Source organism: Lucilia sericata, unplaced genomic scaffold (genome assembly GCF_015586225.1).
Source record: "Lucilia sericata isolate MDLA Ls3-8-SP2 unplaced genomic scaffold, ASM1558622v1 Contig000843F_arrow, whole genome shotgun sequence".
NCBI lineage: Eukaryota > Metazoa > Arthropoda > Insecta > Diptera > Calliphoridae > Lucilia > Lucilia sericata.
The window spans coordinates 133449-148386 of NW_023994835.1; the positions used below are offsets into that span (position 1 = coordinate 133449).

The following is a 14938-nucleotide window of genomic DNA, read 5'->3' on the forward strand; positions in this document are numbered from 1 at the left end:
TAGACTAGTCTCTGGACTATTCTATAGACTAGTCAATGGACTATTCTATAGACCAGTCTATGGGCTATTCTATAGACAATTCTATAGACTAGTCTATAGACTATTCTATATACTAGTCTATGGACTTTTCTATAGACTAGTCTATGGACTACTTTATAGACTAGTCTATGGACTATTCTATAAAGTAGTCAATGGACTATTCTATAGACTAGTCTATGGACTATTCTATAGACTAGTCTATGGACTATTCTATGGACTATTCTATGGACTATTCTATGGACTAGTCTATGGACTAGTTTATGGACTATTCTATAGACTAGTCTATGGACTATTCTATGGACTATTCTATGGACTAGTCTATGGACTATTCTATAGACTAGTCTATGGACTATTCTATGGACTATTCTATGGACTATTCTATGGACTAGTCTATGGACTATTCTATGGACTAGTCTATGGACTAGTTTATGGACTATTCTATAGACTAGTCTAATTACTATTCTATAGACTAGTCTATGGACTATTCTATAGACTAGTCTATGGACTATTCTATAGACTAGTCTATGGACTATTCTATAGACTAGTCTATGGACTATTCTATAGACTAGTCTATGGACTATTCTATAGACTAGTCTATGGACTATTTTATAGACTAGTCAATGGACTATTCTATAGACTAGTCTATGGACTATTCTAAAACTAGTCTATGAACTATTCTATAGACTAGTCTATGAACTATTCTATAGACTAGTCTATGAACTATTCTATAGACTAGTCTATGAACTATTCTATAGACTAGTCTATAGACTATTCTAAGGACTATTCTATAGACTATTCTAAGGACTATTCTATAGACTAGTCTATGGATAATTCTATAGACTAGTGTATGGTCTATTCTATAGACAATTTTATGGAATATGAACTAGTCTAAGGTCTATTCTATGGACTAATCTAGGGACTATTTTATGGACAATGACCAGTCTTTCTTGGACTTTCCGTTCGGTTCCAACCCTACGAGAATAATTGATATTGAAAATTCACTTTATTGAAAAGATAACCTTTTAATATTGGCATTTGAATATGAGTTCTTGAATATTTTATCACTGTTGGAGTGTAAGATATCGGATGTGATTAATCGAATTGAAAAGAAAGTATTTTCTAGAATAGTTACTTTGATCTAGGAATTAACTAAAAATAAACCAACAATTAATTATTTCTTTAATATGTTTATTTTGTATAAACTTTTGGTTTATGCTTTTTATAGGCCAATAAGCCTTCTTTACGCAATTGTCGGGTGTAATTTGAGTATCTATAGTATAAAGCACCACGTGCTGAGTTGGGTCCATTATGCGGCACAAAATAGGTTTCCTAAGAAAAATAAAAATACACTTGAGTTAAAATAACATTTATAGATCATACCCAAAAACTCAAAATACTTACATATTTTTCGGATGGAAATAATTCTAACAGTTGTCGCGTCATATCGTGAAATATTGCTGTATATTTTTCAACTTTACGCTCCACCACATTACGTATTAATAGATTGACAACACGTTTACGATTTTTAATATCTAAAAAATTATGAATTTTATAAAATTCCATAACAGTTTGACCATCTGAACAGCTGTTAAGTATATCGAAAACATTCTGAAATTAAACATGACCTGAGTATTCTCATAGTTTTGAAATTTTTGTATAAAAATATCATACAAATGGCTCTCCTTTATAGCTGAATTGATTTCTTAGTTTTCTGGCCGTTACAGGATCTGGTGGAACTAGCGTTTCATTGTTGTTGTTATCTAATTTTTGTTCATTTTCCTGTGATTCTTTCATGGTCTCTAGTTGAAAATCATTTTCTTCTGTAATGAAATTTTTTATCATGTATTTTCCCCTTAAAAGATTAATGAGTTTAATATTTACCTGTTGAAAAATTTTGCATATCAAAATCTTCGGAATTACATTCTGTTTTTAACTCTATTTGATCTAAATATGAATCACTATCCACATCCCCTATTGATGCTGTGGATGCTCTGGGATATGCTATAGCATCGTACGTTTGTCTCCATTCTTTTAACATGGCCCGAAATATGGTTCGTATGCCAATTTTTGGTATGAGTTCAGAAATTTCTTCATCGGTGAGATAGATTAGGGAACGTAATGTGACTTCGTGTTCTGAAGGAAAGCAATGAGAGAATCAATATAGTTATCGAAACTGATTTAGCAATGCTCGTATGTGTGTCTATTTATACCCTACACCACTTTAGTGGGGAGGGTATATTGGGTTTGTGCTGATGTTTGTAACATACAAAATTATTCGTCCTATACCCACCTTAAAGTATACCAATCGGCTTAGAATCGGTTTCTGAGTCGATTAAGCTGTGTCCGTCCGTCCGTCCGTCCGTCTGGCTGGCTGTCCATGTAAACCTTGTGCGCAAGGTACAGGTCGCAATTTTCAAGATAATTGGATGAAATTTGGCATGCACGCTTTTTTTGACCCAAGGACGAAGCCTATTGAAAATGGTTAAAATTGGTCCATTATTTCACCTAGCCCCCATAGAACAGAACCCCCCGAAAAGGGCTTCTGAGCTCATAATTATGTTAAATATATAGGTATATCGATAAAATGCGGCACAACTAAGTTTTATAGAAGTCCTGATGACCCTGACAAATTTCATAAAGATCGGGCCCCATTTGACCCTAGGTCCTATATAAAGTCCCCTTCAGAAAACACTTGAATGTCCAAAATTAACTTATAAACGCAAATATCCCGATGAAATTCAGCAAAATAAAATATTATGTAAATATAAATATATTCACAAAATTTTATCGGGCTTAGTCCATATTTACCCCTAGTCCCCATATAAAGCCTATTTCAGAAAATTAATTTTTCATCCATAAATTGCTTAAATATATCGGAACAAGGGAATATTGAAGATAAATGCTTTATTATGAAAAATAAATCACATTTAATATTCATAACTGGTGTAGGGTATCATATGGTCGGCCACGCCCGACTATACTTTCTTACTTGTTTTTTGTTGAAATCAGATAGATGTATATTCATTCGATATACATCCAAAATTATGGGACTGTAGGCGCAGAATTTTGCATTTTTAAGAAAATATCACAATTTCGTTTCTCTTAACTTAAATGATCATTACCTTTAAATTTATTTTGTAATTCCAATAAATTCCATTTCTGTAGTAGTTGAAGCGTTTCCGTAACAGCCGTTTTTCCATATTCGCAATGAGGTGTTGTTGATCTCGATTTAACTGTAAGAATGTTTAACGTATAAGTAATTCAAATGATAATAAGACTGTTATATGATAACAACTATAGATAGCATTGTAAACACTTATCAAACATTTTATAAAGGTATTATAAAATTTAATTAAATCAAGTGAGATAAGTAGTAGGTAAGTTAGAATTTAAAATAAATAGTTTACACAAGACTATTTATAATTTATTATCAAAAATATAAATAACAAGTACAAGTATTTTATTCGTTTACTCCGAATCTTAAATACCCATCTTCGAAAGGTGGCTTTATATATGGATTTAAATCATTACAAAGCGATTATTTCGGAATTTATAATAATCACTAGCTTTACCCAGTGTGCTTTGCTACCCTAAAAGCAGTATAAATAAAAAACCCAATTAACGATTTTGAAGATTCTAACTGCAATAGTTCTCTAGATTTACAATATGTTACATATTAGAGATGCCAAGCAAATTACTGAAAGTTCGCCAATTTCTATCTATCTATGAAAAATTTTAATAATATAATAGTTTCCAAGATATACGAAATTTTGTATTTAATTCATTTATGTAGTGTCAAGCCCCCAATTGAAAGCTCGCCCGTTATTCTCTAAATGTTCACATGAATGTCAGAGTTTTTTATGTAAAATTTTAAGATTCTAGCTGTAGTAGTTTCCAGATATACAATTATTCTATTTCATTCATGTGGGGGCTTCAAGCTCCCCAGATGAAAGTCCGATCTTTTTCCTCCAAAATATTCAGATGATTATTGAAGTAATTTCTGCAAAATTTGAAGAATCTAGTTCTATTAGTTTCCCAGATAAACGAAATTTTGTATTTAATTAATATGGGAGGTACCATTGAAAGTCCGCCCGTTATACTCTAATTGTTCAGATGAATGTCAAAGTTCTTCAAGTAAAATTTGAAGATTCTAGCTCTAATAGTTTCTCAGATATACGAATTTTTCTATTTAATTCATATGGGGGCTCCAAGCCCCCCCAGATGGAAGTCCGATCTTTTTCATCCAAAATGTTTAGACGAATATTTAAGTTCTTAGTGCAAAAGTTGAAGAATTTAGTTCAATTAGTTTCCCAGATAAACGAATTTTTGCATTTAATTAATATGGGAGGTGTCGCTCCCCTCATGGGTAGTCCGCCAATTTATTCCCCAAAATGTTAATATGGATGTTAAAGTTATTCGTGAAAAATTCTAAGATTCTAACTGTAATTGTTTCTAAGATAAACGAATTTTTGTTTTTAATTTATATGGGTGGTGCCACGCCCCCTAATGCTAGTCCGCCTACTTTTTGTCCTAAATAATCATATTGACACTAAAGTGCCTCTGACAAAATTTGAGGACTCTAACTGTTATATTATCTCTAATATACGGATTTAATATTTTCTAATATGGGCGTGGCACCTCGCCCACTTGAAATTTCAAAATAAAAAGTAGCCTATTACCTATTCCAGACATACAGGAATACTCTGTGAAAATTTCAAGAATCGGTTCAGCAGTTTTATAGTCTATAACGTTCAAACATACAAACAAACACACATTCATTTTTATATATATAGATTAACGCATTTATTAGATTTATGATGTTACCTCAAAAAAGGATCTTCTTATCCTTTGATCCAGCTCACAAAATATTGATTTGAGGTAACAAATCTTGGGAAATGGTATCTTAGAATAATCTTAATTTTCCCCATTTCCCTCTTTATAACTACTTTCTAAAATTAATTTATATCGCTGTAGGGTATCATCTGACTTGACAATATTTTCTTACTTTTTTGTGTATATTAATACATTAATTAAATTGTAAATTAGTATCAACCTCAAACGACGCCAATAGTTATAAAGTTTGACTCACAAAATTTATTTTAGAAACACATAAATAAAACACGATTTCGTGTTTGGGACTATATTATAAATATGTCAATACATTTAGGAGTAGATACCCGGATGTTAGAACATACAATAACTTAAACTTAAGTAAAATCATTCTACAGTTTGAAACGCCAGTATCTGCCATTTAATCGCTGAATGTTGCAACAAGATCTTGTTATGACAATTTCAGATGTTTAAAGTTGAAGGCGAAAATTCTAGTCCTCAAAATCGAGCTTATTCCGAAATTGTTGTTTAAATTACGATACATGATGGCGGGTATAGCCGAATATACATACCTCAACTGTTTTTTTGTCTTTGCATTTTTAAATAAACTGAACTTTTGAAAACATGTCTGACTACCTTATCATTTACACATGTCAAATTAATAGATATAAATGCATCAGAGCTGTCAGTAAAAATTTCGGTTGTTGTTAACATAGCATCGTGAAAAAATACAAGAAAAATATAACATTTAGAATGTTGACTACCGTAGCACGATAAGAATAGATTTGAGTGATAGATTATTTTATAAAAATAAATATTTTATAAAATTTTGAGATAAATCTATATTAAACTTTGGTGATTCATGAATTAGTTCAATATAAATAATCAGTGGTTTAAGCTTAAATGAACCAGTTCATATCTTTTCGTATAACTTTTGTTACTTTTGTCCCAAGGACGAACTTTTTTGCATTCGTTTAAGTTGGTATATTTTTCCTTCTAGCATAACTGGCTTCTCGGCATTTCATTTTCGGTATTTTTTTATTTATAAACTTTTGATAAATAATCCAAATAGTAGTCAATAGACCACTATTCCATCGACTAGTCCATATTCTAGTCTGTAGTCTAGTCTATAGTCTAGCCTATAGTCTAGCCTATACTCTAGTCTATAGTCTAGTCTATAGTCTAGCCTATACTCTAGTCTATAGTCTAGTCTATAGTCTAGCCTATACTCTAGTCTATAGTCTAGTCTATAGTCTAGCCTATAGTCTAGTCTATAGTCTAGCCTATAGTCTAGTCTATAGTCTAGTCTATAGTCTAGTCTATAGTCTAGTCTATAGTCTAGTCTATAATCTAGTCTATAGTCTAGCCTATAGTCTAGTCTATAGTCTAGCCTATAGTCTAGTCTATAGTCTAGTCTATAGTCTAGTCTATAGTCTAGTCTATAGTCTAGTCTATAATCTAGTCTATAGTCTAGTCTATAGTCTAGTCTATAGCCTAGTCTATAGTCTAGTCTATAGCCTAGTCTATAGTCTAGTCTATAGTCTAGTCTATAGTCTAGTCTATAGTCTAGTCTATAGTCTAGTCTATAGTCTAGTCTATAGTCTAGTCTATAGTCTAGTCTATAGTCTAGTCTATAGTCTAGTCTATAGTCTAGTCTATAGTCTAGTCTATAGTCTAGTCTATAGTCTAGTCTATAGTCTAGTCTATAGTCTAGTCTATAGTCTAGTCTATAGTCTAGTCTATAGTCTAGTCTATAGTCTAGTCTATAGTCTAGTCTATAGTCTAGTCTATAGTCTAGTCTATAGTCTAGTCTATAGTCTAGTCTATAGTCTAGTCTATAGTCTAGTCTATAGTCTAGTCTATAGTCTAGTCTATAGTCTAGTCTATAGTCTAGTCTATAGTCTAGTCTAGTCTAGTCTAGTCTAGTCTATAGTCTAGTCTATAGTCTAGTCTATAGTCTAGTCTATAGTCTAGTCTATAGTCTAGTCTATAGTCTAGTCTATAGTATAGTCTATAGTCTATAGTCTAGTCTATAGTCTAGTCTATAGTCTAGTCTATAGTCTAGTCTATAGTCTAGTCTATAGTCTAGTCTATAGTCTATAGTCTAGTCTATAGTCTAGTCTATAGTCTAGTCTATAGTCTAGTCTATTCTAGTCTATAGTCTAGTCTATAGTCTAGTCTATAGTCTAGTCTATAGTCTAGTCTATAGTCTAGTCTATAGTCTAGTCTATAGTCTAGTCTATAGTCTAGTCTATAGTCTAGTCTATAGTCTAGTCTATAGTCTAGTCTAGTCTAGTCTATAGTCTAGTCTATAGTCTAGTCTATAGTCTAGTCTATAGTCTAGTCTATAGTCTAGTCTATAGTCTAGTCTATAGTCTAGTCTATAGTCTAGTCTATAGTCTAGTCTATAGTCTAGTCTATAGTCTAGTCTATAGTCTAGTCTATAGTCTATAGTCTAGTCTATAGTCTAGTCTATAGTCTAGTCTATAGTCTAGTCTATAGTCTAGTCTATAGTCTAGTCTATAGTCTAGTCTATAGTCTAGTCTATAGTCTAGTCTATAGTCTAGTCTAGTCTATAGTATAGTCTAGTCTATATTCTAGTCTATATTCTAGTCTATAGTCTAGTCTATAGTCTAGCCTATAGTCTAGTCTATAGTCTAGTCTATAGTCTAGTCTATAGTCTAGTCTATAGTCTAGTCTATAGTCTAGTCTATAGTCTAGTCTATAGTCTAGTCTATAGTCTAGTCTATAGTCTAGTCTATAGTCTAGTCTATAGTCTAGTCTATAGTCTATAGTCTAGTCTATAATCTATAGTCTAGTCTATAGTCTAGTCTATAGTCTACTTTAGTACTTTGAAACCAAAAAGTATTTATTTTGTTAAGTTAATAATATTTTAAAATGTAAATTTGCCATACCTGCTGTGAAGTACTTATGTATGTGTAAAATACAAATTCACTATCAAACTGCTTTGGACAATAATGAATATTTTGAATGAATTTAACTGATTCCGTTAACTTAGTTTTAACGTTAGCGTATTTTAGACGGACTGATAGACGGAGATATGTATATCGACTCTAGGTGTTATACACTGAATGACAAATTTATATATGACCTCTACGACCACTGGTGGTAGAGGGGGGTATGTGTGTATATGAATTTTTCAAACGGATATAGTCGATGATTCACAAAATTGCAGTTCAACTCACCTGTTTCATGCATTTTATTCGCACCTATTTATATATAAAAAAATTATTAAAAAAATATTATTTAAAATTCAAGTATCCGTTATATTTAACTCTTAATTAACTACACTGTTCACTTTACACACTCTTAACTTACTGATTTTAAGTTTCCATTAAATCGTGTGATTGGATGTATGGATGACAAACTGTGCTGGCTATTTGTCGTTTGGGAAAGTACGAGTAAATTGTTATTATCACACTCTGTTAGATTAAGTATAGTCGTAGCAAATGTACAAGTATTTGTGTATAGTAAAATTTTTAAAAATAATAATAAGAATGAATATCAAGTTGATCATAAAAGTACGTAACACTTTATCTTCATACTTATTACCCACCTTAGTGTTGTTTTCTTTATAAGTTTATTTATTTTTGTTCGTTTTAAATGAAATGAAGTGGTAGAAATAACACAAGTAAGTAAAAAAGGTAAAACGAACAAATAATATCACTTCTAAAGGTGTCATAAAAAATATAGTTGTATACTAAACTATCTGATTAAAATATACATTTTAACTATTTATAGTTTATTTGTTTTTGTAAGTTAAATGTATGTGTATGAATTTGTTAGTGTTTTTCGTTTTTCACCATATCAACTTAAATAAAAAAAGAATAATAAATATTCTTTTATTCGCTGTATTTGTTGATAGAATTTTAACTGTAACTAGATCATTTTGAAGTATATGACAGGTGATAAGTCATTCATAATGAAATTTCTTAGTATAATGGTAGTTGTAGAAACATACTTAAAGAATTGCAGAAAACGGCTATAGAATAGACGATATATAAGACTATAGACGGATTGAACTATAGACTGGACTATAAACTTTACCATAGACTAGACTATATATTAGACTTTAGACTGGACCATAGATTAAACTATAGACTGGACTATAGACTTTACCATAGACTAGACTATATATTAGACTTTAGACTGGACCATAGATTAAACTATAGACTGGACTATAGGCTTTACCGTAGACTAGACTTTAGACTAGACTATAGCCTAGACTATAGACTAGACTATAGACTAGACTATACTAGACTATGGACTAGACTATATACTAGACTATAGACTAGACTATGGACTAGACTATAGACTAGACTATAGACTAGACTATAGACTAGACCATAGACTAGACTATAGACTAGACTATAGACTAGACTATAGACTAGACTATAGACTAGACTAGACTAGACTAGTATAGACTAGACTATAGACTAGACTATAGACTAGACTATAGACTAGACTATAGACTAGACTATAGACTAGACTATAGACTAGACTATAGACTAGACTATAGACTAGACTATAGACTAGACATAGACTAGACTAGACTAACTATAGACTAGACTATAGACTAGACTATAGACTAGACTATAGACTAGACTATAGACTAGACTATAGACTAGACTATAGACTAGACTATAGACTAGACTATAGACTAGACTATAGACTAGACTATAGACTAGACTATAGACTAGACTATAGACTAGACTATAGACTAGACTATAGACTAGACTATAGACTAGACTTAGACTAGACTATAGACTAGACTATAGACTAGACTATAGACTAGACTATAGACTAGACTATAGACTAGACTATAGACTAGACTATAGACTAGGACTATAGACTAGACTATAGACTAGACTATAGACCTATAGACTAGATAGACTAGACTATAGACTAGACTATAGACTAGACTATAGACTAGACTATAGACTAGACTATAGACTAGATTATAGACTAGATTATAGACTAGACTATAGACTAGACTATAGACTAGACTATAGACTAGACTATAGACTAGACTATAGACTAGACTATAGACTAGACTATAGACTAGACTATAGACTAGACTATAGACTAGACTATAGACTAGACTATAGACTAGACTATAGACTAGACTATAGACTAGACTATAGACTAGACTATAGACTAGACTATAGACTAGACTATAGACTAGACTATAGACTAGACTAGACTATAGACTAGACTATAGACTAGAATATAGACTAGACTATAGACTAGACTATATACTATAATATATATAATATACTAGCTTTACCCAGTGTGCTTTGCTACCCTAAAAGCAGTATAAATAAAAACCCACTTAACGATTTTGAAGATTCTAACTGCAAGAGTTCCCTAGATTTACAATATGTTACATATTAGAGATGCCAAGCAAATTACTGAAAGTTCGCCAATTTCTATCTATCTATGAAAAAATTTAATAATATAATAGTTTCCAAGATATACGAAGTTTTGTATTTAATTCATTTATGTGGTGCCAAGCCCCCAATTGAAAGCTCGCCCGTTATTCTCTAAATGTTCAGATGAATGTCAGAGTTTTTTATGTAAAATTTTAAGATTCTAGCTCTAATAGTTTCTCAGATATACAATTTTTCTATTTCATTCATGTGGGGGCTTCAAGCTCCCCAAATGAAAGTCCGATCTTTTTCCTCCAAAATATTCAGATGATTATTGAGTAATTTCTGAAAAATTTGAAGAATCTAGTTCTATTAGTTGCCCAGATAAACGAAATTTTGTATTTAATTAATATGGGAGGTACCAAGTCCCCCATTGAAAGTCCGCCCGTTATACTCTAATTGTTCAGATGAATGTCAAAGTTTTTCAAGTAAAATTTGAAGATTCTAGCTCTAATAGTTTCTCAGATATACGAATTTTTCTATTTAATTCATATGGGGGCTTCAAGCACCCCCCCCCCCCCCCCAGATGGAATCCGATCTTTTTCATCCAAAATGTTCAGACGAATATTTAAGTTCTTAGTGCAAAAGTTGAAGAATTTTGTTCTATTAGTTTCCCAGATAAACGAATTTTTGCATTTAATTAATATTAATATGGGAGGTGCCGCTCCCCTCATGGGTAGTCCGCCAATTTATTTCCCAAAATGTTAACATGGATGTTAAAGTTATTTGTGCAAAATTTTAGGATTCTAACTGTAATTGTTTCTAAGATAAACGAATTTTTGTTTTTAATTTATATGGGAGGTGCCACGCCCCCTAATGCTAGTCCGCCCACTTTTTGTCCTAAATAATCATATTGACACTAAAGTGGCTCCGACAAAATTTGAGGACTCTAATTGTTAATTTATCTCAAATATACGGATTTAATATTTTCGCCCACTTGAAATTTCAAAAAAAAAGTAGCCTATTACCTATTCCAGACATACAGGAATACGCTGTGAAAATTTCAAGAAAATCGGTTCAGCAGTTTTGTAGTCTATAACGTTCAAACATACAAACAAACACACATTCATTTTTATATATATAGATTACAAACTAGACTATAGACTCAACTAAATACTGGTGTATAAACTTTACTATAGACTTGACTATTGACTAGACTATACTCTAGACTAGACAATAGACTACTGGATTACTTATCAAAAGTTTATAAATAAGAAAAAATACCGGAAATATTGTGGTGGGGTACCGATGTATTTTTCGAACTGAAAAAAGTACTAATGTACTGGATTTTCCCTGCCTGATTTGAACTATATTTTGGATAAGCCATATTTTGAAAACACTTTAATGGACACAATTATGTGTATTGGGTGTAACTTAAAAATATGCAATTCGAAGCTTATGGTTTATGCAGTTCAGACGTGGTGATACAAAGATCGCCAAAGACAAGATGTCGAAGTGCTTTACGTGAGTACCTGGCTATGTAGCCCTACCCCACGGTGGTACTTTTTCAACCACTGGGTGAGTATCAAGTAAACAACTCACCACTGCCCCACTGTGTTTGTTACACGCAGGTCGCAATTTTCGTACATGGATATGCCGGTCCATGTACAAGCACTTTGCTCAAGTACTCGAGCTATCTAATCTCTTGCCAAAGTAGTCACGTTGAGGAAATACAGGTATCATGAGCAAGCTCAATCTACCCCGACATAATGTCGCCCAACCACACTACTAAGGCTCTGTTGATTCGGCAACAGCACCTAGGGGACGTAATTGGTAGTCCGAAAAACACAGATTATATTAATTGACAAGACTTTATTTCAGTGGTCACAGACACCCACTGTGATAAGTTGAGCATACACTCAACCATGTTGGAAAATCGCTTCAAAATTAAAGAAAGGGCAGTGACGACTTCGCACTCCATTGGCTAGATAGACCGTAGTCTAACTCTCATTCATCATTCATCGTTCATCTTACATCTGTACCCATTTATCACACATCCGTCAAATCCATCAATCACTCCATTCTCTTTATAGAATTCAAAGTAGACATCAGAAACATCGTTCATCTTCGTTTACCAATTCTTCGCATTATCAGCTCAATTCCAACATTTTATTAATCCACAGTCATGCTCTGTAATTTGTACCGCTCCTTGCATCTAGGAACGATAACAGAAATGTATCTTGAAAATTTATATTTCACCGTGTATCAGTCTTTTAACCAAGCACCCCCTTCCTGCGATTTAGGTTTAAACCACAGCCACTACGTGGATCCCGAAGGAACCTCAACCAACTGACCAGCCAGGACAAGTCCTGTGGGCAACTGGCCACCCGTAGTACCAGATTATGTGGTGCTCTGGTTAGACCTCTTTTCAATTTATGCAAGGACTAGGCCAGGCAGTAAATCGTCAACACCAATTTATAGTCCCGGAAGACTACAGGTATTGGTAGCACCTATCTACCCCCGGATTGCAATACACCAAGATGCGGTCTGAACATCAAGGAAACATGCCCGGGGGGGCGATCGCCAAAGACAGTAAAAAGAGTTTGAAAAACTACCCAAAGTCAAATATTCATAATATATATTTGGTGGGACCAAAAGAGTCCTATATATTAAACGGGCCAACACATTTTTATACCAATGTATACATTTCTAAAGGATTAAATATCTCTAAATCCGAATCTCTATCCTAATTTAATCCAATTTCTCTATCATAGGTTTTTGAGATAAATATGTGATGTAAGTGATCAGTAATGTATTTGGTCTCGACTTGTTTCAAATTTTGTTGGCATCACAGGGTATCTGTAGCATATAAAACTGGTTCTTTGAAAAGTAAATTGTACGAAAAACTCTCTTTATTTCAACCGATGCAGAACACACTTAATTTGAAAATCCAAAGAAAATTTGTAATGATCGATAAATATTGTTAATAAATCATTTAAATTGTTTAAATAAAAGAAAATTCAACAAAAACTTAAGAATATATAGTTGGTCAACTATGCTCTAATTGGAAAAAAACTGATAATACGATTTCCTTATTGAATATCAACATATTGGTAGGGAAAATGGGTAATATCGGTCCACGATTTCTTCTAGCACCATTAAAAGTTACCCCCTAGAATATTGCTTAAATAGAAGTAAGTATTATACATCAGGAAATTATACAGTTTAGTGCGGCGAACATCGGTCCATATTAGCCTCCTTCAGGAAATGACTTTATATATACTCTACGTAAAGGATTTCAATCAAGAAATGATACTGTAGAGCTTGGCCCATAATTGATTCCTCACTGAAGAGCATATTTCGCATTTTTAAACAATTTCTAAACGTGACTCTCCTAACAACCGATCAACACAACAGGTGGAAACGATTTTATATTCAGCAACAGATAAACATTGTTTTAATAACTCAGAAAGTAATCTTTATTCTGGCATACACAGTATATGTAAATCCTTTAATGGACTACCTAACAACTGGTTTCTATGTAAATAGCATTCGAAATTTTACCTCTAGGTCAAAGCTCATTGAACTCAAGCAACAGGTTTTTAAACAAATAAATACAAAAACTATCCACTTGAAAATTGTTCTCTAGGTCAAAGTTTATTAAACTCAAGGCAACAGGTTTATCAACAAATAAATACAATATCTATCCATATATTATAAATATTGACAACTGAAATTTTAACTCCAACAGGTATCGCATATTAAACTTGTTGATACCAAACAGCAACAGGTCATGTTAAATCAATAAAAACATTTTACAGCTAGGTCTCCTAACAACCGGTTACTAAGAGTTACATTTAGATATTAAATCAATATTTTTCTCAGAACAAATTTTCCAAAGTTTACAGATTGCAGCAGAAACTACTGCTCTCTGTGAAAATAATTAAAATAATAGTAAAAATTAAATAATTTGTTTGCAAAACTTATTAATTAATAATTTAAAGTGAAGAATTTTTGAATTTTGAAAAAAAATATTGCGTGAAATTACACCTACACAGGAAGGATGTTTGTGCACAAAAATACCAGAGCACATTTTGCACAACATGCTGCCCAAATACGTGGCGATACTAGTTCCGAAGAGGAGGAAGAAGAGGGCGATATACTACAGGTGAAACGAGAAATGGAATTAACAAAATGTTTAAATTATTGTTTTATTAAAATTTTAGTTATTTTATGTATTTTTTTAACAAATTTCTAAAATTGTACAGAATTATATAATCTTAATCTTTTTTCAGTGGTTGCCATATAAATAAGTGAAAAAATAAAGTGTTTAATCGATATTGAATTTTTTTTAAGACCCAGTTGGAAATATTTTGCCAGAAATTATTTGGTGTATGGCAAATGTTGTGTATTCTAAAAAAGTTCCATTGGTCTATTAAAATTCAGTACATTTTAATACTCAAATGGTAAAACTAATGCATTATATATTAAACAAATATTTTATGTCTTAATATCGTTAGGAAATTATTCAAATTCTTTCCTATTGGGTTTTCTACTGTTCAAATTACCAAATTGACATGCAAACAATTTTTTTGTTGTAAATCCTTACAAAATTATAGTTTCTCTAAAGAAAATTTTTCTTTATATTTTGTTTATCATTGCAGATATCCTCATAATTA

At 32.1% G+C, this 14938-nt stretch overlaps 2 protein-coding genes across 2 annotated transcripts in view; one reads left to right on the top strand and one right to left on the bottom strand.

The window, feature by feature from the left end:
- Nucleotides 1-1206: 1206 nt before the first annotated feature.
- LOC119608506 lies at nt 1207-8309 on the bottom strand. The gene is made up of 7 exons (XM_037962954.1): nt 8209-8309; nt 8076-8099; nt 3162-3272; nt 1921-2172; nt 1711-1859; nt 1441-1647; nt 1207-1368 (listed from the first exon to the last, which is right to left on the bottom strand). The coding sequence occupies exons 2-7, from the start codon at nt 8086-8088 to the stop codon at nt 1228-1230; spliced, it is 873 nt and encodes a 290-aa protein (XP_037818882.1). The 5' UTR covers nt 8089-8099; nt 8209-8309; the 3' UTR covers nt 1207-1227.
- Nucleotides 8310-14322: 6013 nt separating this feature from the next.
- The window catches only part of LOC119608503 (dynein heavy chain 5, axonemal-like), a gene marked incomplete at its 3' end in the record, with an annotated part of 62496 nt that continues 61880 nt past the window's right edge, over nt 14323-14938 (top strand). The window contains 1 exon segment of the mRNA XM_037962950.1: nt 14323-14427. Within this exon segment, the coding sequence (XP_037818878.1) occupies nt 14323-14427 (105 nt within the window).